Source organism: Enhydra lutris, unplaced genomic scaffold (assembly GCF_002288905.1).
Source record: "Enhydra lutris kenyoni isolate GAN:26980312 unplaced genomic scaffold, ASM228890v2 scaffoldscaffold8, whole genome shotgun sequence".
NCBI lineage: Eukaryota > Metazoa > Chordata > Mammalia > Carnivora > Mustelidae > Enhydra > Enhydra lutris.
Window position 1 is genome coordinate 29385732 of NW_019154092.1, and position 26606 is coordinate 29412337.

Consider the following 26606-nt stretch of genomic DNA (forward strand, 5'->3'; position numbering starts at 1 on the left):
TATGTATGTATATATATATATATATATATATATATATATATATATATATGACTTACTAATCCTTTTTTCTAGAACCATTTCCTCAGGGGACTCATTGAACATTTCTGTTCTTTTTATTCCTCGGTCATAAACAGCATGACTCTCAGCTTCTGTAAGTTTCAGTCTCCATGTCTTCATCCTTCATGTGAATATAGGACCCCATTGCTCTGGCCTGAAATTAAATCAGGATACGACTGTTTTTGGCATTAGATGGTTTAGTTATCCAGTTTCACCTCAGTCATTTTGCAAGGTGGATATAAAACGGCTTGGGCATATTTGTATTTTCATGTGTATTTTTTTGAGCTACGCCTTTCATGTGAAGTTTTGCGGTTTTCTTGTGTTTAAACTTTGTTTTTCTCTTACATTTATATATTTTGATGACTTGGAGCAGGAGCATCTAGATGGAAGAAAAAAATGTTTCTTTTTTTATGATAGAAGCGAAGAACAGTTATTCTGACCCTGATTTCCTTGGCATTGAAGTATTTCTGTCCACTGTTCATGAACGTGGTCATGCTCTGGTGAATCCAGTGTCAGTACCACAGTGGTTAGGAATGGGGAGAGTGGCAGGGGCTGCCTGGAATCATGGCCCTGGACCCCGCCCGTCCCCCCGCACCCCCCCCCCCCCCCCCCCCCCCGCGCCCAGCCTGGGTGAATGAGGGAGGTGCAACACACTGAGAGGAGCACGCAGATGGGGCCCTCCATCCAGCCCAGCAGTCCTCAGTCACACCTGGCTACAGTCAGACTGACACCAGCATTTCTCTCCTCTCTTTTCAGGAGCTGCCTATTGCCAGTTTATGGACATGCTCTTTCCGGGCTGCATTAGTTTGAAGAAAGTAAAATTTCAAGCAAAGTTGGAGCATGAGTATATTCACAATTTTAAACTTCTGCAAGCATCGTTTAAGCGAATGAATGTTGATAAGGTAGGAAACTAACGTAGACCTCCGTAAAATGCATGGTCTTTCCTCAAAATTGTTTTTGTGCCAAGATGCAGAAATGCAAAGACATATCAATGGTGTATATATCTTGATCTTGTCAAAGTAGTTTGGGGTCTGTGCCTAGCATAAAGTATCAACCCTCACTTCCCATATTTGTAGGAGGCTTTCACTGAAGGAAATCTCTAAACTTACAGCTGAAGAATTATGGCTGAAGTCCACTCAGTCTCCGCCTACTTCCTGTTACGCAAATACGCACATAAGCCATATTCCGTATCTGCATGCTTTCTGTTACGCAAATACACACATAAGCCAAATTCTGTATCTAGGATATATTTCCTAGAGGGAATATTTGGGAAGAAAGGAATTTTGAATAAGGGGAAAGGAAAAAAAACGGAATAAACAGAAAACTTCTTGGCATCAACAGTAGCTGTAACTAGGCTGTGGAAATCAAAAATGTAAATACTGTTACAAGAGACAGGTTAAAGGAAAAGAGAAAAGTTTTCCAAACCATACATGTTTTTAACGTAATATCTTACTAAACCAAAGCATTCTCACCAAATATTAAAATCTTTGCCTCTGGTTTTCTCATAATTTTTTTTCAAGAGACTTACCTCTAACAGCTCAACCTTTTGGAGTCATTTCAACTATGTCCTTTGGTGTGGTTAATTTCCAGTTAGCTCCTTCCATATGCATTGGAAACTAAGCTACATAGGTTCTCCTTACTTACTAACAGTATTACTTCTCCATACATGCTCCTAGATCATAAAGGAAAACACTCACTCATAAATAGTTTTGCAACAAATTAGGGCATTCTACATTCTGTGGAAGCATAGACAGAGTGGCTGAGCCATTGTTAAGAATGTTGAAGATAAAATTCTGGCGCAGGGAGACTGGCCTTGATCACCTTTGTTAGCCTCTCTAGCTTAATATGCTATGATTCCACCCAAGGGTCCTTGGAGGGGCAGTGGTCCCTGTGAATGCTTGTCAGAGCATGACAGCAGGTGGGAAGTGTCTGTTTGAAGATTTGATTGCCACCCCGGATTTTGAACTTTTGCCCCCCAGAACTTCCATTTGGATAGGGAATGTGAAATTAAGGCAATAGAAGTGAGTGCCTACTTGGAACAGTTAAGGTAATAGTCGTGCCATCATCTAAAACTGGTTCTAAATGTTCACGTTTGGCGGAAAACAAAATATAGTAGCATGTTAATTAAAAGGCCATATTCCCTAAGAAGGTATTTAAAAATCAACTGGCATAAACAAAAGTTATAAATCAGAAAACATGAAAATACTTAGCACAATAAAACGTCAGCTACTAAGTACACGTGTGCAAGGAATTCTTCGGTGTGGGTGGGCTTCATTGAAGCTTGGGAGGAGACAGATCCACATCCAAGTCTCCCTCACTGGAAGAGTCTTCACGAAAAATGTGCCCCTCTCCCAAAGTTTGTTTCTCTTTATTTTGCTCCATAACTTGAGTTCTTTTCAGTTTTAGCTTCAACAAACATTTCGGAAAAATCTGTTGCTAATGATTTAGTTTAATGGGTGGCCTAAAATGCTTCAGGTGTTTTTTTTCCTTGCCGTGGTCTTTGATATTTGAGGTCTTTCTCTATTTTTAAGTGGTCCTGATCATCCATGATCCAGCCAGAATATCCGGGTATCCAGCCCCTGAGGTGGCAAAGCCTTGCTGAAAATTTAATTTATATGGCTTCTGTTCATATTATTACTCTGTGAAGCTGTGTGCTTTGAATGCTGGGTTTGTGTCTGAATCGTGTAGCTGTGATCGGACTCACTCCCCAGCTTCGTAGCTCTCGTGGCCTACATTCAGCTAGAATTCCCACTCAAAAATGAGGAAGTCAGAACCTGGTAATGGCACAATTTGCATAACTAAGTCCTTTTTTTCCATTTTCCTTCAAAAATAGCTGCCCACCGAAGTAAAGCTAATGAGTCACCCCGCATTTCATCCTGTCATAATCCTGAAAGTTCCTGCACGACCTCTAAAGGGAATACCTATTGGCTGTCTAGGTTGCCAGTAGAGTTCCTCCATGAAGAGCCAAGATCTGTCTCAGAAGTTGAGGTGAATATAGTGCAGAATGCCTTCAGTGACTCCCCCAGTCAGACCCCATTTCTGTCCTTCTGCTCCTCCATGATACGTTAGCTGTGCTCCTGTGAAGCCGATCTCATGACACAGAGATCGTGACCTGAGCCGAAATCAAGAGTAGGACGCTTAACCGACTGAGCTACCCAGGGGCCCCGCAGGCAGTTGTTTTTAATGCTCGTCCCTTTGTATCGTGTAAAAACAAAACAACAACAACAACCAGGAAAGTTTATTTTGCTTCATATGAACCATTAGATAAGCATATATTTGCATTGATTTAAGTCTTATTCACTCTGTCTGGTAGCTATAATCCTTATAGGAGTTCATTCCAGCACTGCTAGACCAAGTGTTAGAAAGAAATATGGAAAGTCCATCAATCTTGAAACAGCAGAACATCCCAGGCCCATTTTTGTAGGGAGATGCTTGAGTAATTAAATACATGATGAGGAGGATCAGTCACGCTTGACAGCTAAGGGTATTCCTTGTTTCATCTCATTTGTTCATAAGTGTGAAATAATTCAAAAGAACCACTTACAGCATTTTAGTTTAACTTTTCTTTAATATGATGGAAAAAAAAAAAAAGGTGGATTCTAGAACGTAGCTAGTGAAGAAGCTGTGGGGAGACCAGTAGTCCGTAATTGTGGACATGTATGAAACAGTTATAGGGAGCCCCTTGGTTGTGGTAAATACACACAGGGTCATGACTCACAGCGATTTTGTCTTGCAGGTGATCCCAGTGGAGAAGCTGGTGAAAGGGCGTTTCCAGGACAACCTGGATTTCATTCAGTGGTTTAAGAAGTTCTATGATGCTAACTACGATGGGAAGGAGTATGATCCTGTAGAAGCACGGCAAGGACAAGACGCAATCCCTCCCCCTGACCCTGGCGAACAGATCTTCAACCTGCCCAAAAAGTCTCACCACGCAAACTCCCCCACTGCAGGTATTGGGACAGGGAAATCCAACAGTTGCTTTCCTTTTGGGAAATGGCATCTGCGCTCTCCTGTGTTGGGTTGATTCTTCCCAGCAGGCTCTTTATGCCTCTGGATTTGACCACATTATCTTCCCAGCAGTGCCTTATCTGCAATAAGTCTAATGATAGTGATTTAAACTACTAAAAGGCAGAGTTACTCACTCTTTATCATTCAAGCTGCATGTTAGGATCATACTCCAGGGGTCGATTTCATTTTCTTGGTATGTTTTTCTGAAAAATATCAAGTGTCTGTTTAGATTTCAACTGAAATATTTTTATGACTTAATTGCTGGCTGTAGAAACCAGGATATGAACCAATTTATGCTTTTAAATATGAATAATCTATACTCTTTCAAAGGAAAGTCATGAAATATGCATCCTATCTCCTGTATGGCTGGTGCCAATTTTTGTGTGATAATATTCAGCAAGACCTCATTGTATCCAGCTTGGTCCAAAAGTGAAGTCATTGGGGATTTAAAATCTTTTAAACTTTTGTGGATAAAATCTTTCAAAGATATAAACATCCTTCCATTAAAAATAGACTTTATCAAGCAGGAGGGTATTCTTGTACAAATTGAGGTCATTATTACACAAGTTGCAGTCCTGGACAGTTAAACGATGAAATGCTCAGAAACTACTTGTTCCATCCTAAAAACCAGTGTTCATGCTTGTTAAACCAATAACCTTAATTTGGTAAACAGTACAAATTCCTTATTTATGCCCAATCAGAATGGATAAGAGGTAGCCAGAAAAATACTAATACTGAACAATACAGGCATCTTGTAGAGGCTAGGGGGGGTCCCTCTGTGAGCCTTCCACATATCCATGTCATTGAGGCTGGCACTGTGCCCTCAGTGGGAAGGGAAGAGACTGGCTTGAAGAACGCTAGCATTTCATGTTTGGGCAGACAAGGAAGGGTTTGCACAAGAGGAGGGAAGATGCCAAAAAGATTAAAGGAAATGAAGGAATGACTTGTCAAGGAAGCAGAAGGAAGGGAACAGAATGGCCAACAATGTCTCAGTTTGTGGAGGAGTCAAGCAAAATGAGGATGGGAAGAGTCCATTGGATTTCTCAACTTAGGGGTCACTCATTGGAATGATGGGACCCAGATTGGTAGAGGACTTGAGGAAGGAGATTAAGATAGCATAAAAATCCAGCTTTGAAGCCATAGAGTGAATGAGTTTATATAAAATAAACTAAGCTAAGCACAGATCTTCTGGAAAAGGGAAAAAAGGAAGCTGAGAAAAAAAGACATGAACATCAGGAGAAAACTAGGAAGACTCAGCATCAGAGAATGAATAGTAGGAAATTTCTGGAAAGAGGGATCACCAGCAATGGAGACTATTAATTGTGGAGAGATCAAATAGGATGAAGCCTGAAAAGAGGCCAAAGATACTGGGCTCCCAGGAGGTGAGGAATAATCCTTGAGAGAACAGGTCTGTTAATTTGCTGAGTGCATAAACCTAGATTCCAGGAGACTGGATAGGAGTGTGGCCTCACTCACAAATGGTAAAGTCACGCAGTAAGAGTAGACTCTGCCTTCACCAAATTTGTCAGGAAAAAAAGTTGAAAAACGTTGAATTGTTGTGGGAAAAGCTGACAGCCTCAAGAAGTGAGATTGGAAGGAGCATGGTGTTGTCCTTGATCTGTTTTCGTTTGCTTTCAGGACAAGGCACAACGGGCAGTTTTGTAAGGTGAGAGAAAGTTCCATGGGAAGAGAAATATTTGATGATAGGAAAAAGGCAAAATTTGTGGAGCCAGGACCCGTAAACCAGAGGGAGAAGATGAGGTCAAATGTGTTGATACAAACTTAGAAAGGAAGGGGAATTTTATTTTTATTTTTATTTTAACAAGTGGTGGGGAGAGAGAGGTTGAGTGAAGCCACAAGGAGTTTAGGGAACAAAAATTTACGGCGGTTCAAATTGGACTTCAGGTTTGGCCTCAGAAACTTGATCAATGCAATAGATGTGGGTAGAGAAGAAGAGTGGTGTGTTTTGTCCAGCATGGGGGATTTGGTAGCAAATGGAATAGGAGGACATGGGCAGGAGGGGGGAGACTCAGGGCACCTGGGATTTCTCATCTTAGGGTCTTTTTCTAGAGCTCTTAATGGTGTACAGTTCCATCTTAAAACTCCACTGCCACTTTCTTTTTCCCCCACGTTTTTTAGTAGTGAAATCAGACAGGCTTCAGAAATTTATTTTTCTTCCACAATCACAGCGTGTCCTTGGATTGGCACTTCTGCTCCTGATCCCCCAACCCCACCACCCGTGCTGTTGCCTTGGCCTTGTTCTCTAGCAGCTCCCCCATTGGTCTTTCTCAGAAGCCGCAGAGAAGTGTGTGTTGTTTTGATAGAATGTCCGTGAACCTGAAACAGAAATACATTTCTTCCAGAGCTTAACCTCTCCGGTGACAAAGCTCAGGAAACACATTAAAGTCAACAGGTAATAAATAGGGTTTTTAATGTTCCAGAAGGCAGTAGTTCTTACGACTTATGTTCCTAATACCTTGACCATGTGTACCTCATTGGTCTTAATCAGGAGGAAAGGGTATTTTCAAAAGTCAAACCAATCATAACCTTTTTATTAAAATAGGTTCTGTCTCTTGGACATTGTGGGATGGAAAAACTATAGTGTGGGAAAAATTATAGCAAGGTATACACCACATGTAGAACATTGTTTTAAAAGCTATAGTAAGTGAAAGGCCCCTATAAAGACAGTAAGACCTCATTTTTCTTGAGGTCATGTATCCAACTCTTGGGAATATGGCCAAGAAAATGTAAGTCAACATGTCTTCCAAGAGTCAGAATAGGTATTGTCAAATCTGTGATATAAAATGTATAATTATAACAAACATGGGGGTATGGTTTCTCCACACATCACGTGTCAGGGCAGGGAGGCCACTGATAGCAATAGAAAATGTAAGCATCAGTAAAGGAAGAGCCGAAAGACTTCAGAAAGCTTACTGAACAGCCCAACAGCCCGAATGCCTTATTAGAGAATCACATAGCTCCACGCCTCTCCGTATCCCTCAGGGTCGGTGGGACACCAGCTTGTACTAACTGATACACTCAGAGCCCCCCTTCTAATTCTTTTTTTTTTTTTTTTAAGATTTTATTTATTTATTTGACAGACAGAGAACACAAGTAAGCAGAGAGGCAGGCAGAGAGAGAGAGAGAAGCAGGCTTCCCACTGAGCAGAGAGCCCGATGCAGGGCTCAATCCCAGGACCCTGGGATCATGACCTGAGCTGAAGGCAGAGGCTTTAACCCACCGAGCCACCCAGGCGCCCCCCCCCTTTCTAATTCTTAAGATTCTGTTTAACTTTCTGTTAATCATCTCCGCCATGAACGACTTACAGTCTCTAAAGTGGCCTCCTGCCTCTGGCCTGAAACCATTCAGGGCCATCTTCTCTGTATACAAGTCCGATTTGGTCCATCCAAAGTTGAAGACAACGCACGTGACGCTGAGGTGAGGGTCTGCTCCCTGGGAATTCTCCAATCCGCGTCACAGTGATGCCATGTCAGGGACGTTCAGCAGTCATTTCTGTCCCACCTCTAAACCTTGTCCTTTGTCAACCATCCACATTAGTGGAAGTAAGCAATGGCTGGTATAATCAAAAGCAGGAGATCACCCCGGTCTTCTCATTTTGCTTTGGGATTCTTCATTTAGCAGTGGATCTTTCTCCCCGGATACTACCTTAGGCTGATATTAAAAGTAACTTGCATGTCCTGACTGTAATCCACGAGGAGCAGGAGGTGCTCCGAGCATCTTGTGCTGAAGGGCCCATGTGTGAGTGGAAATGCCATCATGGAATAGATCGTCCACATGTTGATAATTAAGTGCTGTCTACCTTGGCAAAAAAAAAAAAGAAAAAAAAATTTTTCATCCTACAGACTTCTATAGCCATGCTCCGTGGGTTGTTCGCTTTTGTATAAAGTAGATGCCCTCCACACATTCGGTGCATTCGGCTGTTGTGAGAAGGTGTTGGATTTTTCTGCCAGTTCATTACAGACACAGAATATCCTTTGCAGTTCAGAGAAGCCGCAGAGCCCACTGGTGTCTGTGCGGTTGGGCGACTTTCCTGCACCTGCATCCGGCTTTGGCATAAGCAGAGGCTGCCTGGCGAGTTGTTCTCTCCACATTCTGCAGAAGCGCATCTCTAATTGCTTGTGATCTACCAAGGAGGAGTAAGTGTTAGAAGAGACATTTTCACAATGGTAGATCTCTGTTGAGTGCATATATCAGTGTGAGTCAGGATGTTTGTAAATGTATTGCGATGAGCCTAATCTGCAACTCAAGAGAGCCATCAGGGTGGGGGGATTGAGTTGTTAAGTGTGAGCACTTCCTAAACTTGAAAGGAAATTGAAAGTTGCGGTTCCTATAGCAACCACAGCTCAGACACATTGCAAATTCACATATATTAATGTATTTAAATCAAATTCTCATATACAAATATAGTGTGATGGATTTAGAGTTGCTATGGAAATTGAGTCTGTGCTTTCTCTTTTCCTTGGGGACTTGAGTGTTCCAGCCTTAAAATGAGATCAATAGAAATATTAGATGGTTTCAAAAAGGAAACAACCTAAGAAGTATAGTGGGATAAAGGATTTGAACAGTCATACTTAAATCCCTAAATGTAGCTATAAAGAAATCCTAACAGTATTTTTCCAAATCTATGAATATGTGACTGCTCTCTCAATTATCTTTAATTTGGGTTCTCTATGGCTGTTCCTAGGATCTTAACAAGGTGACCAGGTTAATTGGTTTATTTGTTGACTACCCGTAATCTAAGCATTATCTGTCACTTTTTTGAGGGAAAGAAGAGTTGCTTTTACTTTCCCAAAAAGTTTGTTCTGTGTGTTTTTAGAAGAGGCAGTGAAATGTGGCAGTTTGGTGATTTTGTCCTTGTTCTGATACAGATTTTATGGCCCAATATATGGTGTCTCTTAGTACCATGTGCACTTGAAAAGAATATGTATTCTGCAGTTGTTGTTTGGTTTAGTGTTTTAGAAATACCAGTTAGATCAAGGTAGTGGATAATGTTACCCAAATCCTCTGTGTTTTTACTCATTTTTGTTTTTGTCTAATTCTAACAATTGCCGTGAAGAGGGTGTTACATCGATTGTGGAGTTATCTTTTCTCCCTTCAGTTTCTCTTAATTTTTGTCTTCTGTCTGTAGGGCTCCATTATTAGATGCACACATATTTATGATTAAGACATTCCAGTGAATTGACCTTCAGATTTTATGAGGTATCCCTCTTGATCTTTGTTAAAACTTAGGAGTTTTTTTGTTTGTTTTAAAGATTTTATTTATTTGACAGAGACAGCCAGAGAGGGAACACAAGCAGGGGGAGTGGGAGCAGGAGAAGCAGCCTCCCTGCTGAGCAGGGAGCCTGATGCGGGGTTTGATCCCAGAACCCTGGGATCCTGACCTAAGGGGAAGGCAGACACTTAATGACTGAGCCACCCAGGCACTCCAAAACTCTTAGGTTTTTTTGTTTTTTTGTTTTTTTTTTTTTTAAAGATTTTTTATTTTTTTATTTATTTGACAGACCGAGATCACAAGTAGGCAGAGAGGCAGGCAGAGAGAGAGAGGAGGAAGCAGGCTCCTGCAGAGCAGAGAGCCCGATGTGGGGCTCGATCCCAGGACCCTGGGATCATGACCTGAGCCGAAGGCAGAGGCTTTAACCCACTGAGCCACCCAGGCGCCCCAAAACTCTTAGTTTTGAAGTCTATTTTATCTGATACTAAACAGCCACTCTACCTTTCTTATGCTTACTATTTGCTTGGTGTATCTTTCCCCGTGATAAGTTAAATTTCTATCTGTCTTTGACTTTATATTTGAAGTACCTCTTAAAAAAGCATATAGTTGGGTCTTGCCTTTTTATTCATTCTCATAATCTCTGGACATTGCAGTATCCAGTCCATTACAATTTAATGTAATTATTGATTCAGCTGGATTTAGGTCTACCATATTATCACTTGTTTTCTGCTTGTCCCCTCTGGTTTTTGTTTCTCTTCCCTCAGCCCCGCCCCCCTTTCTTTTCTTTCTTTTTTTTTTTTTTTTTTTTAGATTTTATTTATTTATTTGACAGACAGAGATCACAGGCAGAGAGGAGGAAGCAGGCTCCTTGCTGAGCAGAGAGCCCGATGCGGGGCTCGATCCCAGGACCCTGAGATCATGACCTGAGCCAAAGGCAGCGGCTTAACCCACTGAGCCACCCAGGCGCCCCGCCACCCCCCTTTCTTAAAGTAGGCTCCACACCCAGCTTGGAGCCCAACATGGGGCTTGAACTCCCAACCCCGAGATCAAGACCTGCGCTGAGATTGAGAATCAGATGCTTAACCAACTGAGCCACCCAGGGGCTTCTGTTTCTTATGATTTTCTTTTTTTTTTAAGTCTTATTTTACAATAATTGACATATATCACTGTATGAGTTTAAGGCATACAGCATGATGGTTTGATTTACACGTATTGTGACATGATCACCACAATAGCTTCAGCCAACATCCATCTTTTCATAGAGATACAATAAAAAGAAACAAATCTCTCCTTGTGGTGAGAACTCTTCGGCCCTAGTCTCTTAATAACTTTCCGAGACATCATACATCAGTGTCAGCTGTAGCCATCATGTCGTACGTTACATCCCTAGCACTTACTTATCTTATTGCAGCTGGAAGTTTGTACCTTTTGCCACCTTCTTGCAGTTCCCCCTGCTCTCTGCTTCTGGTGACCACAAGTGTGATCTCTTTTCTGAGTTTGGTGGTTTGTTTGTTTTAGAGAGTCTACCTGTGAGATCATACAGTCTTTCTCTTTGTCTGATTTATTTCACTTAGCGTAATGCCTTCAAGGTCCACCCATGTTGTTGCACATGGTAGGATTTTGTTGTTTCTTTTATGGCAGAAAAATATTCCTATGTGTGTCTGTCCTACAATTTATCTGTTTATCCATCGATGGATGTTTAGATTATTTCCATGTCTGTTGGCCATTGTAAATAACACTGCTGTGAACATGGGGGTGCAGATACCTTTCCGAGTTTTCATTTCCTTTGGGTAAATAACCATAAGTAGAAATGATGGATCATATGGTAGTTGTATTTTTAATTTTTTTGAGCATCCTCCTTATGGTCTTTTGTAGTGGCTGCATCAATTTCCATCCCTACCAGCAAGCAGGGCACAAGGGTGCCCTTTTCTCCACATCCTCGCCAGCATTTCTTCTTTCTTTTCTTTTGCTGATAGCTGCTCTGATCAGCATAAAGTGGTATCTCATTGTGGTTTTAATTTACATTTCCCTAATGAATGCTTATGTTCAGCACCTTTTCATGCACCTGTTGGCCTTTCATACATCTTTGAAGAAATGTCTGTTAAGGTCCTTTGTCCACTTTTTTAAATGGAGGTGAGTTGCTTGCTTTTTTGTTATTGGGTTATATGAGTTCTTTTTTTTTTTTTTTTTTTTTTAATTTATTTATTTGACAGACAGAGATCACAAGTAGGCAGAGAGGCAGGCAGAGAGAGAGGAGGAAGCAGGCTCCCTGCCAAGCAGAGAGCCCGATGCGGGGCTCGATCCTAGGACCCTGGGATCATGACCTGAGATGAAGGCAGAGGCTTTAACCCTCTGAGCCACCTAGGTGCCCCTATATGAGTTCTTTATTGTATTTTGGATATTAATCTCTTGCCAGATACATGGTTTACAAATACTTTGCCCGCTCTGTAGGTTGTCTTTTCACTTTGTTGAGGGTTTCTCATGCTAAAGCAGAAGCATTTTAGTTTGATGGAGTCCCACTGACCGTTTTTTGTTGCATGTGCGTTAGGTGCCATATCCATATTCTGGAATTTTAAAAGTATTGTACATTCCTTCCAAATTTGTTGCCTCCCTACCTATATCTCTTCGCATTAATTTTTTTTAGTGGTTGCTCTAAGAATTACAATATATATACTTACCTTTTCACTATGGACTTAAAAATCATATTTTATCTCTTCATGTAAAATGTGGAATCCTGGCAGCCCTTCCTCCCACTGTCCTTTGTTATACTTGTCATCTATTACTTCCACATGCATCATAAATCCCGCAAGGCAATGTCACAACTCCGGCTTTAAGGCGGCATTGCTCAGTTCGTGGCTTCTAAGCATTTCAGATGTGCTTTGCTACACTGAAATGTGCTGTGTGTGTAAAAGACTTGCTGGCTCTGGAAAACTTAGTGTGAAGAAAATGAATATAAAACCTCTAATAATTTCATTGATCACATGTAGAAATTATATTTTGTATATATTATATGTATTTGCACATATTAAAATAAATGTCCTTAAATTTTTAAATTACAAGATTAACATTCCTTTTCTATGAGGCAGTACTATTGTAACCAATCATATGTATTTTAAAGAAATTAAAAGAAAAAATAAGGGGCTTTTCCCCCGAGTTTTTACCATTTTCCCTCTTCTTCAGTCATTCCTGTAGACCTGAGTTCCCTACTGATTCCATTTCTCTTCAGAGCAGGTCCAGTAGCAACGAATTCTTTAATTTCCTTTCTCTGTAAATGTCTTTATTTTACCTTCATTACTGAAAATTTCCATAGATAAAGAACTCCAGCGGATCATCCTTTCTTCGTGCACCTCAGAGCTGTTGTTTCAGTGTCTGTGGCCTCCAGAGATAAGAAGTGCTTGCTCATCCTTCTTCCCCAGCATGCAGGAAGTTGGTTTTCTCTGGGTGCATTCCAGATACCCTTTATCTCTGGTTTCCAGTCGAGTGCCCAGGATGTGCCTGACCATGGTTCTCTTTGAATTTATCTTGTTTTGGAGTTCATTTAAGCTACTCAAATCCCAAAGTTTATGTATTTTACCATATTTAGGAGATTTTCAACCATTTTTTCAAATATTTTTTCATCTCCATTCTCTCTGTCCTCTCCTTCTCGGACACCATTTATCCATATGTTGGAGCTTTTGAAATTATTCCTTAGGTTCCTTAGGTGCTGTTCACTTTTTCCCCAACATTCTTTCTCTTCTTTACATAATACAGCTTCAGGTTACCCTCTTTTTCCTCTGTCCCCTCTCTTCAATTGAGCATTTTAAAAATTTCAACTATTGCATGTTTTCAGTAGTAATTCACTTTTTTCTTTCTCTATTGATATTGCCTGCCTTTCATTTATTACGACCATCTTTCACTGAGTGTGGTTATGTAGTTGCTTTAAAGTTTGTGTCTGCTGATTCCACCATTCTGACCTCCTCGCGACTGGCATCTGTCGGTTTTGAGAACGTGTCACATTTTCCTGGCTCTTCATAGGTTGATTAATTTTGGATTGTATCATAGACATTGTGATGTTTTGTTAACATTGCAGCTTTTGGTGTCTTGCTCCAAAGAGTGTTGATGTTTTTGGTTTAGCAGGGACTCAATTAGAGTCCAAATAAAAAGTACCCAAGAAGTTAAATTTCATTGAGCGGGTCCAGAAAGGCCTGTGCCTTCACACAGGGCTTCCTTTTCCTCATTACTGACAAAACCTATGTCTTCACTTACCTTTTGGGAAAAATCTGCCCTTAAACACAAATGTTGCTCTCATCCCAAAGCCATTATTTATTCCAAGAAAGGCATTTTCCCATTTCTGCTCTTTAGACCAAACCAGTCCATGACGGCATCTGACGTCTGAGCCTAGGGGAGGCTTGTCCCTTCATGGTCTCCCCATCAAAATGAGTCACGTCTGTTTATTCATACTCCCGCTATTATTAACTGTCCTCACAGCCCCCCATCATCTAACCATATACTGTACCACCCACACACCTGCTCACTTCTTCAAGGATCAAACATTCGTCTTCAGAGCTCATGTAATACCAACTCAAAACAAGAGGTGCCATTTTACTAGTCCCAGAATCAGCGAGAATTGTTTCCCAGGAGCTGCTAGCATGTCTTATTATGTGAACACTCGGTAATAAGTAATTACTTTCACTCCTTCCCTACCCTCTGTTAGCGCTGCATCCCCTTGGTCTCCTGCTAATATGAAACCACCTAGTCACTGAGCTACCTTCCAGGTAATGGCTGCTCAGGGGAAGGAGAAGGTATTGGTCGTTTTGTTCCTCCATTTACACATCTGTCTTGTGTAAGATACATAAGATGCACCACTGGGCATCAGGATACGTTTCTGCTCAAAGAATAATTGAAACTGCATTTCTCAACCTGTAATGATAAAAGCATGGCACACAGTATGAGCAGGGCCATGCCAGGATACGGACTGTGAGTTTGGAATATTGAGAGCACAGATAGGACCAGAGACATGAAGAATGCAGGAGCTTCAGATAGGAATCTTCTGGTGGTATCTGAACCGAAGGCCGAGAACCTTCTTCCTAGGAGCAGGCATGCATTTTTCATTGCCATCTCAATGTGTTTGCTTACTGAGACAGCATCTTTGACGGGTATTTACTAACCCAGTGTACAACCTTTAGTTATTTTGGCTTTTTGAAATCAAAATAGGACCTAGTTCTGCATAAAACTAGAGTTATTGAAAGCTTAGAGATCAGAACCTACAACCATCATCCCTTTCTTTGAGGTGGGGAAACTGCGGCACAGAGAGGGTCTGTAACTTGCCAGGATCAGACACTAGAAATGGGGGCCCCAGAGTTTAAAGTTTGACCCTATGATTCCAGAAACTACACTCTTAAACCGTTATACTGCCTCTGAAATATCATGGCTACAGTCTTGTTTTATGTTCTTATCTCCTCCTCACACTCTTCTGAACTGCAGTAAATTTTCACAAACCACATTCAAATTGCACAGCCTAGGGAGGACCTAAAAGACTCTGCCATGCCCTAAAGGCTTGAAACAGAGCACATGCTGTTCAATTTGAATGGTATTTGTTTTTTAAAATAGCAATAATTTTGAAGTTTATAAGTGGTCTCATGCATCCTTGCAACAGGTTCTTGGTGGGCGTTCCTCCACCTTCTGTAAACTCATCAGTGCAGGAATCACTGACCTCCGAGCAGAAATGTGTATGAAGCCTGGCGTACTGAGCCCCCGATGAGTGGGATTATCAGTCTTGGATTTCTTAATCCTTTGATTCATATCCTTCTCTGAGTAGATGGTCTGGGTGATTTCAGAGGGAAGAATATAATACACCCCTCAGACAAAACCGGCACATGTTTCGGCACTCCGTCCCCTGCTTCCCTCCCACAGGACTCTGCCAAGGACCGATGGCCACCTTTGTTGTCCCACCTACAGCTGGGGAGCCAACCCTCCTGGTCCTTCCGTAAACAGCACTGAGCCCTTTCATAACCAGCATCAGGTCATTTTTACTGCTTCCTGGCTATGCTGAAATACTAATTGGCTTTGCACTAAATTCCACAGGTTACTCTGATCATCCCTTTTCTCTCCAAAGGAATAATAACTTGGTGCTTGGCTTCTTTTTTTTTTTTTTTTTTTTAAGATTTTATTTATTTATTTGACAGACAGAGATCACAAGTAGGCAGAGAGGCAGACACAGAGAGAGAGAGAGAGAGAGAGGAGGAAGCAAGCTCCCTGCCAAGCAGAGAGCCCGATGTGGGACTCGATCCCAGGACCCTGGAATCATGACCTGAGCCAAAGGCAGAGGCTTTAACCCACTGAGCCACCCAGGCGCCCCGGTGCTTGGCTTCTTAACCTCACAATAAAACTTGCATGGCCTCAAAAAGCAATGACTTAGCATTTATTCTCAGTTTTCATAAACGGAATATCACTGGTCACCCATGCACCTGTTTTTCTTCCCTTTGTCACTTGGTATGTTGGGCAGGAATAGAAAACAGTTTTGACTTTGAAGAATTTTCTAGACTCCCTTTGAATTGGGTGAACTAAACTATCAGCCAGTTCTGTCTTGCTCATTTTTTTCTCCATTTGCCTGACACATAGAAGGTTCTCATTTAGAATTTGTTGAATGTCCATTTGGATCCAGGAAAATGCAATCCGTAAGCTGATACATGGCTGTTCTTGACATTTTCCTGTCACTTCTGTCCCTGAGGAGCCCCTGTATTATAGCTCAGGAAATAGTGTGGTGCCCTACACAGTAGCTCCAAAAATAATTTCTTAAATAGCAGCTCCTATTTAATGGACTCTTTTTTTTTTTTTATGAAAGCTTTACTTAAATTCCCATTCATTCAGTCTCTCAACATGTATTTTAAGTCACTGTAAGAGGTTCTGGAGATACCGTGATTCAAGGAAGGTACAGTCTTGTGACAAAACATGGCAGTAAAAAGGCAGTTGCTGTCAAGTGAGGTACATGCTGTCAGGGTGTGTAGGAAGACCCCGTGAGCTGGTCTTGCATGTTCTAGAAAGGCTTCTCGAAGGAAGAGTGAGATTGGACTGAGACTTGCTGAACGAGTAGAAGTCAGCCAGGTCAAGAGTAGGACAGGAGCGCTGCAAGCAGAAAGAGCAGAATGTTGTCGTCAACAGAGAACATGCCTGTTGAGTGAATGGCACGTTGTTCCGCCTCGGTGTTGAGATTGTAAGGCTGTGGAGGTGAGTGGGGCCCTCGTATGAGTTGAGAGGCGGTCTCCATGTGTGTTGCTGCAAAACAGCCGCTACAAACTTAGCAGCATAGACCAGCATGCGTATTGTCTTCCACCTGCTGAAGTCTGAGCCCTGCTTAGCTGTGTTCTCCGCCTTAACACAGGCAACAGTTCAGGGGTCTGCTCAGGTTCTGGTCTAACAGAGGCTTAACCAGGGTGTGCTCTCTTGGGTTGTGGCTGTTGCTTTCAGGCTGCAGAACTGAGGCTTCAGTCCCTTGCCAGCAGCTGCTCTCAGTTCCCAAAGGCCGCCTGCAGTTCCTCATCACGTGGACTTTTCCAGCATTCAGGCTTCTTCAAGGCCAGCAGCAGATACGCTAGCCATGCAGAGTTCTGTAGATGCCATCATCAGGAGAGTCACCTCCCGTCACCTGTGCCCTATTCTCTCAGAAGCTAGAGGCGAGGGACTGTACAAAGGTGGGAATACGAGGTGAAGCTCATTGCGGGGAGGGGGTCACCTTGGGTTCTGCTGGTCACAGAGGTTTGTACTTTAAAGGGGGCAGTTGGGAGTCATTAAAAAGTTTTAAGGACAAGTTTGCTGTTTAGTAATAGAGAATCCATGCAGGGTGTAGAGGTACAATCCAGAAGACTAGCTAAGAAGCTGTTACAACAGACGATCCAGGGCAGGAGGTTGGCCAAAGCGAAGGTCATCGGCCATGTGGGTTACGGAGACTGTCTAAGGAGATAGAGTTGATGAAACTTGACCATTGGATGTGAGAAGGAAAGGAGAAGGGAAGCCAAGGGCAAGTGAAGCACACGTTTCTGGCTTAATGGTTGGTTGGTGGAAGCAGAGAGCAGGGGGCAGGAGCCACGTGCTGAAGAGGAGAGTAGAGGACTGCGGTGGGGCTCAGCCCTGGTTCTCACCCCGCTGAGCTCCAGCTGCACCATGGCCTCAGACCCTGACTGTCTGTCTGTCTCTCCTGTTGGCAAGGGAGTCTGGGTAAGATAGTGTTCATGGAGCTCAGCTGACTGGCCACCATTAGGAAAACAACCTCAAACACTGGTCTTGACCATGGAGTCAGTAGGTCTGTATCTACACTCTCAAGTCATTGTGTTCCCCCCAGATAGCCGTCTTAATTTGTAAGCCTTTGGCTGAGAGGACTGCTGTCTGCCGGGAGCGCGGGGGCGCCGCAAGGTCACGGCGATGCCTGTGTGTTTTCCTTCTTGATGGTCTGGCTGCATTTGCTGGGCTGTGTCAGCCTTGAGCTTTTCTCATTGCTGCAGGGAACAGGCAAGGGGTGTTCGCCTAAATGGCTGGGATTCTGAGGTGATTGTTTTCGTGGGAGTGAGGGAGTCTCACCGTTTGTAGAGAGAAACTGCTCGGAGGACAATTTGAACTAAGATAGTGATTGGTTAGCTCCTCCTGTGTTTAAAAGCACACTTCATTGTCTACCGAGATCTGAGAGGTGAGAAAAGCCAGTTTATCACAAGAAACACACATACCACATTTAGGTAACTTTTCAGAGGTTTGATTTTTTTTAATACTTGAGCCATTTGAAGAGGAGGAGTTCTTTCGTGTACTTTTCCCCACTATGAAAAATTCTCTGAAACCATAGTGACTCAAGCAGAGCCTGGAAAATCCTGGAGAATCACATGATGGCTAAAAATAAGCACATCATCTCCAGCAGGGACAGTAACCAGGGCAGAAGTAACTCGGTTTTGTGAACGCTCACACCAGCTGGACGCGCTCGGGCCCGCTTGCCCATCCCAGGGCCAGGCTTTGTGACCTGTGGTGGGGGAAGGGGCACCCCCAAGGCCCTGGGGCTCTGGGTCAGGGTGAGCCACACCCTCCCCAGGCCCCTGACTCTCGGTGTAGCTCACTGGCATACGCTCCCAGGGCAGAGCCAATTAGCAGACTGTGTGATGCCCCTTGAGCAGTGAGTTGGGAGGGACACAGGCTGACTTGGAGCTACTTTTCTTCAGCCTTCTCCCACCCCCGGAATCAATAGCAGATGCCATTGATCAGAGCAGGGCCTTTTGCTACTGTTCGGATGGCAAAATGTGAGTTGTATGCAATGGCCAGGCGTCTGTGCCTCTTTTAGAGGGTAAGTGATAGGCTTGTCTAGGCTGGAGCATTGGAAATGACTTACCAAAGAGAACACTGTCTTGAGTGCTCCCTGCTCATACCTAGGAGAAAGCGTGCAGCAGCCTCCTCAGTGGCCACTCGTCTGTTCTCCACACAGCCTGCAGCCCGAGGCACTCCTCTGCTCAGCAGCCTGCACTGGCTCCCCTCTTCCCTCACAAGGAAAGCCCACGTCCTAAGTCCTAAGCCCAGCCACGGAGGCCCTAATGATCTGTGCCCCGGGCTTCCTAGGCTCCGGCACCCACCTGGCTCCTGGACAGATGAGGCCGGGCCTTTGCCTGGAGTGCTTGGCTCCTGGCTGTCCACAGGGCCACCTCCCCCTGCCTCAGGTCCTTCTTCACACCTCACTTTCTCAAGGAGGCCCTGAAGTAAGGGTTACTCCTATAACTGGCACGTCCCTTTCAGGGATCCCAGAAGTTGAGACTGTGGAGTTGTCATAAGAGATGTAGGCTTCTTTGAGGAATGGGACTTCTGAACCAGGCAAACCCCCCCACACGTGTGTCACATCAGTGCTGGACTGCCGCATGACCCCCACCAGCAGTGAACATTTAACTGTCCTTCCAAGGGGGCCTAAGTCTAGTGAGGCCCATGGAAGGCTTGTGGGTCTAAGAGGAGTTGAGACTGGAGAGAGATGAGTGGTGGACACTCCGGTTCCCCAAAGAGGGTCCTGCAAATAGCTGCTCACCCACCCCACCCCTGCACTGCTCACCCCTGCCCTCCTCTACCTTTTTCTTTTCCATAGCATTTACTTGCTAGTTTACTATGTTATTAATTATCAGTTCCCTTTGTTAGAATGTAAATTCCACCAAGACCAGCATCTTCTATTTCATTCACTGATGTATCCCAACTGCCTATAGCTTGCCAGGTACATGGTAGGGGCTCAGTAAACATGAGCTGCGTGCATGAATGAGTCAAAGTAATTTAAGAAGGAACACAGAGACTTGGGCTACAGCCTGCTGATTTTCAAGATACAGAGTAAATGGGACAGGAGAACTTATACCTTGGTGCCCACTTGTGGTTTATGGATTAAAATTTTTTATAGAGATTCATAGAGATTTTTTTGACAACCAGTTGGATTTTCTTATGACTTTAGCAGTTTCGTTTTTATTTTGTTAGTCTAGAAATGGGAAACCTGTGTACCTCATCATTAGTTGAATCACCTTTCATCTGCTGAGTAATAATAATGTGAGCTAACATTTATTGAGTACCTACTATGTGCCAGGCTCTTGTATAAGAACTTTCCATGTATGAACTCACGTGTTGTTCCCAACTCCAGGAAACTGGCACTGCTATTCCAGTCTTTAACATAAGTCCTGGCAGCAGCCCAAGTCACACCAACTCAGCCAGTAGCAGAGCCAGGACTCCTGGCTGTAGGTGCCCCCCACACACCCCCCCCCCCGCTTAACCACCGCCCCCCTAAGGGCAAGATGAGGGATAGCCATTTCCAGTCCACTCCCACACAGTTGATGTGCTTCGTGCCAGGCTTCAAGGTGCTCAAAAAAGGAGCTGCCCTCTTTTACAAGCTGACACTAAAGTAGCAAAAAGAACCCAACTTTGCCACTGGCCGCACTGGTGACAGAAGCCTGAAGGGCCATGAACTAGTAATTTCCGAATCAAAGAGCCAGCCTCTTGGACGCCTGGGCGGCTCAGTTGGTTAAGCAGCTGCCTTCGGCTCAGGTCATGATCCCAGGGTCCTGGGATTGAGTCCCACATCGGGCTCCTTGCTCGGCAGGGAGCCTGCTTCTCCCTCTGCCTCTGCCTGACACTCTGTCTGCCTGTGCTCCCACGTGCTCTCTCTCTTTAACAAATAATAAAAAAAAAAAAAAAAAAAAAGCCAGCCTCTTAATAATCCCATGAGTCGGAGCCTCCCGGAACCCCAGCTACTTGCTGCTCCTTTTGGACTGACCTCTGGCCGCTGACGTGCTTTTCTTTTTTCGCCCTCAGAGAACAGATGACAGAACCTACAAAGGGAAGGTATGGAGCCATTTTTGAAGGAAAGGGGCAGCTCTTGAATTTGCAGTGATAATAATTGTGGGGACTACAGTGGGACCACTCTGGTGTCCATTTTGTCACTGAGGATGAAACCCTCTTCCTGTGGGAATCAGCTCTTCTCCTCAGTCCAGCCCCATACTCTATCCCCAGCAGTGGCTTTATTTACTTTTATTTTAACCAAGTTCATTATCTCGGTTAAAAATCAAAATCTATTTGCCAAGATAAAGGGGACAAGGACATGAGGTCAGATCATCCACAAATAACTGATCAGTATAGATACAGTGTATCTTCTGCCAAGTTTCAGGTCTGTGGGAGTTTGTTTTGTTTTTGTCTTTTAAAGGTTTTATTTACTTGGGGGGAGAGAGAGTACGAGCACCAGCAGGGGCGGGGGCAGAGGGAGAAGCAGGCTCCCTGCTGAGCAGGGTACCAAAAGTGGGACTCGATCCTGGGACCCTGGGATCATGATCTGAGCCAAAGGCAAATGCTTAACCGACTGAGCCACCCAGGCGCCCGGGGTTTTGTTTCTGAGCTATAACTGACATTCAGCATAACAGTTTCAGGTATACGACATGACTGAATATTTGTATAGACTATAAAATGGTCACCATGATAGGTCTAGTCAACATCCATCACCACACATAATCACAATTTTTTTCTTGTGATAAGAACTTTGAAGATCTACCCTTTAGCAACTCTCAAGCATACAGTGTATCTGATGCCCCAGACTTGTGTTATAACCAGAAGTCTCTGCCTTTTGACCACCTTCACCCATTTCACCCACTCCCCAGTCCCTGCTGCTGTGGGGTTTTTACTTGAGGGAGAAGGACCTTGGGGTGGAATGTGCTCTCAATGTAGAGAAGCAGCTGGGGATGACCAGAAGACTGGTTGCTTCCTGAGTGTGTGTGTGTGTGTGTGTGTTGTGGGTACACACACGTGCATGCGCGTGTGCACATGTTTTTAATGTCTCTGTGGTTCTTGTCAACAGTATTAACGTCATATTTTTAGCTCCTCTGTTTATGATTTTGGCAGAAGGAATACAGCAGATTAAGTGAGAAGAATTTTTAAATTCCATCAGAGCTCCGGCCGTGAAGGATAAAGCCAAGTAAAGTGCTTTTCTTTGCTTTAGCGTTATGAATTCATTGGGCCTCTTATGCCCAAAATGCAGCATTTTCTATAAACTTTAAGCTACTAATTATTGACATTAGACACAGTGATACTGTGGCTTCACTAAGGCAGTGAATAAGGCCACTCGGTTTTGTTTTGTTTTTTTTACAACTATGGTTAAAATGTCTTAGAATCATATTTATACATCAAATCCTAAAGGCATTAATTAAGACACAACTGCTCAAAGACTAGCATTGTAAATCATCTCCATATCCAATGAGTAAAGGCAGAGAATTACAGGGACTTGCACAGAATTTATGTCTCTTTTCCTCCGCTTCTGAAACTCCTTTTTCTTTTGAAAGGGAAAATTAGGGAGAGAGAGAAAAGCTTGAGGGAAAAACAATTCTTGTAAAACAGGGCTACCACTAATTATGTTTTCAGGACATCACAAGCAGCTTGAAAAAAAATTGTGGAATGGTTGATAGCTGCAAGGAAAAAAAAATATCTGCGTTACAGCTGAAGTGAAGCCTTCCTTTAAAAGCTCTTATGTAAATGTTTTTCGTGGAAGCATCTTTGAGCCAGGAGGCACGGGAAGGCACAGAAGCAGAGTCACCCTGAATTAGGGCACGTTCTGGGCAGCCGGAAGGCAGCCACTGAGGACCCTGATCTCTCAAGGCAGGATTAGAGGCTACTAAGGACAGTATTGGGTCATTTCACAAAGTTGGAATATAAATGGCAGTTTACCTAAAAGTGACCTACCAATGTTAAATTTGCTGACACTGATCATTATAATTTTCTCGGCATTTCCTTATTCTAGCAGCCCAGCACCCCAGAGATGCTGGGAGACAGCCTGGCACCCCAGAAGCTGGGTACTCTTCAAGAGTACGGTGGTTTGAAAGGAAGACCGTGAGACTTTTAAAGCAAATAAACAAAAACAGAGTTCTTTGCGGTCTAAGGAGTGTGATCTACTTTAGGATACTGTTTCCTCTCCTAAAAAGTAAACCGTGAAATCTTTAAACAGAATGAATGAAAGACTTCATTTTCATTTTTGTAAGTTTTATGATTTGGTGTTTCTCTATGTGATAGCCGGGAGGGGTAAATGACTTCCATATCAAATAGCAGCTCAAGGATTTAAAGAGCTCACTTTACATTTTTTTGAAAAATGAGCTTTTACTTTAACCCTTTAATTGTGTAGTTTGTTGTTTTTTTCTTTTTTTTTTTTTTAACTTGGAACCTCTGAAGACAGTAAACTCTTCGACGCATCTTTCCTGTTCTTCGATTTCTTCCTTCCTTCAGAGGTCTGTAAATGCGCAGGTGACTAGCCCTGCCCTCGCATGCCCTTGTCCACAGACATTTCACTCCCTGTGTGATCACTTTCTTTCCAAACAACTGAATCAGAATTTCAAAAAGCCTGACTTTAACTTTCAGATACTAATTACTTCATCTGTAACTTAATTGTTCCAATTCATTTTCCATGCCTTTGTCCGGCCTGTGAGTGACCGTCCAGGGCAGGGTGGGAGCGATTCTTCCATCCTGCATGTAACAAGTACAGGTGCCCGAGGGCAGACCCCCTGCCCCTGCCCTGCAGCAGAGGATGCCGAGTCTGATTTTCTTTGTTTTCATCTTTTACCTCTCGGAGAGATCCACCAGCCGCGTGCGTGTGTACCAGGTGAACGACAGGGACTCCGTGCCCCAAACGACCTGGACAGGATCCATGAAACACAGGGGGCATTTTAAGGCCAAGAGCCTGACCCAAGGCGAAGTTGGACTCTGCCTGGAGCAAGTGATGTGGTTCCTTGGGAAGGAGCTGTGCCTGGGACAGCGTCTGTCCCTGCAGCCACTCCGGCCTGTCCCCCAGGAGCTGTGCCGTGTCTGCTGGGGGCCCCTCTTCCTGCCAGCTTCCATGTTTATTTTTAGTTCTCTTTTCTGTTGGTATCGTGGTCTTGTAGGAGGCTTTGGCTTGTCTGTGAGCCTTCCTCTTTGACTTCATATCTAACATTTTAGGTTTTCTTCAAGCTGCCTTTGATGATGTCCTAGAAATATAACACATAATAGCTTTGTTTTACAAGCAATCAGCTTCTATTCCTTCCATGTTTTTCTTTCAAAATTTGCATGAGACTGGGTAAGGCAGGGTACAGGAATGAGTGATGAACATACGTCCACTACTGCATCTGGCCCCCTCGTGGCTGCTGACCTGCCTGGGGAAAGGGCCCAGCATGGGTCAGGCACACTCCTGGGGAGCCCCTCCTGCAGGGCTGTTTCCTTCAGGAGAGGCCGCGGAGAGTTGGCCCAGCACAAGCTAGCTTGTGCCTCTGTACTCAGAGTTAAATGCTTACAGTGACTTACAGTGATGTCCCTACTTGTACTTGGTCCTGATCCTAAGCGATAGCCAAAGGTAATCTTGAAACCAAGTAAGAGCTCGCCTTGTGGGAGGCTGGCGATGTTTTCGTTGGGTTTCCTGCATGTGTTGCCGGCGCGTGCTGTCAGCAACTTTGACGTTGGCATCAGCTCCACGATCTGTCGCTGGTAGCTTTATCCTGGACAGCTATCTCTCCTAGGAGTTCTTTTAATGTATTATAAAAGCTTGTATTGAGTGTTGCCTCTGGGTCAGGCATGGAAATTGGCCTTGGGAGCATAAAATGGTAAACAAAACAGATGCAACTCCTACTCTGCCATGTTTAAGTCTCCTGGGAGATCAGGCCTAAGGCGAGGGCCACAGCGTTGCCGGGGACAGGTGCTGCGGCCTCCCAGAGCAGCAGCGTCCAAGCTCAGATCTGCGGGATGCAGCGCTTAGTCACTCAGAGGAGGGGAACGGGAGTGATTCCGGCAGAGGGCTGCCAGCCCGAATCCTGCTGTGTGGTCTGTAGTCAGGAACGCTGCCTTGTCCCTGAGAAAGTTGAGTGTGGCCGGCCTGGCCATTCTGACTCCACTGTCACTCCGTGAAACCCCATGAGCTCCCGAAGAGCAGGGATCTCCGGGACGACGTGCTTCGTGGTAGGCCTTGGATAAGCGTGTATTTAGTACATAAGAGGTGTTGAACATTGTCTTGAAGCTCCTTTCTGTTGGACTTTATTGGTATAAAAATATGATACACTGCTTATAAAAAGGTCTGAAGTAACTTGATTTTCCAGAAGCTTTTTCCCCAGCGAGGTTGGCTGGTAGCTGCCCTCGGAGGAGGCCCTTGCCAGGTCAGCATGTCCTCCCCCTGTGTCCTCTGCTGTTAGCCACATTATTTTCTCTGTTGGCATGGTCTTTAGTGAGCCTGGCCAGTTGGCCACTAGAAGTGGTGCTCCAGAAGTATCTTCTGTGGGCTTCTGCAGAGATAGAGGATCCTTGCAGCCCAATGGGAATCACAGATGAACCAAAGCCTCAGCTCTCTGGAATCCTTGGGAAGGTCTTCGGCATGGGCGAGGTTTTCAGCATGGGCAAGATTTTCAGCATGGGCGAGGTTTTAAGCTCCCTGAGGGTTTACCTTCGGATATTGGAACTGTTTTAAGTCGATTCCCAATTTGATTTTCATGTTAAAATATAGTAGGCCTTTTCCTAGGAATTTTTAGAAGAAAATTCTTTTTTCCCTTGTCACAGATTTTAAAGGGTGTGATATTGCCAGTGCTTTCTGAGGGGGTGTATGATTTTGCCTTTAGACCCAGGGACTCCAGGCACCTGAACTCTTGTGGTTTGCTACATGATTGTTAGGAGATTGGTTGAAACTTGTAACTGCTGTCAGCACACTTGGCTTCATTTGCCCCTGCCTCTTTCTGATCTGTTAGTATTGATAAACTGGGAAACTAGAAACCACAGAACCAGGTTGTATTTACTTGTTCACGTGTTTATTTCAACATTTGTACCTTCAGAAAATATACGTTCAGCCAGGTGTGGTGCTAAGTACTGGGGTTACGAAGGTGAGGGATGCTGATTCCTTGTGCTCCAAGACCTTCTGGAGAAGCAGGGGGGTATGGGAGCATGGCGGGGGATCGGGCGGAGCACCTCCCCACCAGGCTGAGCTGCCGTGTGGTGGAGACCAGGTGGGCCCCCGGTAATGGCGCTGCATTTCTTAATGCACGAAGTGTGTAAACGTCGTTGCACAGTTTTGGCTGCAGAGGCCACTTCCTGTGTCTGTCATGTTCTAGATTGTGAGTGCCTATTAGGAGCTGAGCTTCTAGTGGGCAAGATCTTACCTGACATCAGTGACCTCCCCCCGCCTCCTGCTCCGCTCAATTTCTATCATTATTAGTGGTGCTGTTGAATCACTTGGTCAAGGTGCTAATTCCCAGACCTTCCCATTGTAAAGGCAAAGGCATATCTTTTTTCCATTACAGAAAGTAAATTTTAGGACAATACCTTGACATGCATGAATGGCTTATTCCCCCCAAACTTCTCACTTAATGTTTTAGAGTCAGTGAGCCTTTCCTGGACCAGTTACCTTTGTTGCAAAATGGTGATTTTTCCAGTTCTAACATTTCTTCTGCATTTGCTAGCTGTCCATGTTCTAGAAAGATTTTCATATCCTCCCTCCCTCCCTTCCTCCTCCTCCTCATCATTCTCAACTAGATTTTTATTTATTGAATGTATTACAGTCCATTAAAGCCATTATTCTTTTGATATATAAAACTGCCCCGAGTGTGGCTAAGTTGGAGACATTTTCCCACTGGCTCCTGTGCCTATTCACATCAGACTGTGAACACATCCTTGCTTCCTGACACAAGAAGGTGTCCCACCCTGTCCCTTCCTTGCCCCTCCCTTGCCCCTCCCTTGGAATCCACCCGCTCTCAAGAAGCTCTCTCAGGGGGCACCTGGGTGGCTCAGTGGGTTAAAGCCTCTGCCTTCAGCTCAGGTCATGATCCCAGAGAGCATGGGGCTCTTTGCTCAGCGGGAA

The 26606-nt window shown here is 44.1% G+C and overlaps 1 protein-coding gene across 2 annotated transcripts in view; it reads left to right on the forward strand.

The window, feature by feature from the left end:
- Positions 1 to 26606, forward strand: part of LOC111142390 (microtubule associated protein RP/EB family member 2) — a 95742-nt gene that overhangs the window by 56729 nt on the left and 12407 nt on the right. For both annotated transcript variants that reach the window (XM_022495441.1, XM_022495442.1), the window contains 2 exons: positions 814 to 959; positions 3794 to 4007. In XM_022495441.1, the coding sequence (XP_022351149.1) occupies positions 814 to 959; positions 3794 to 4007 (360 nt within the window). The remainder of the gene's footprint in view (positions 1 to 813; positions 960 to 3793; positions 4008 to 26606) is intronic.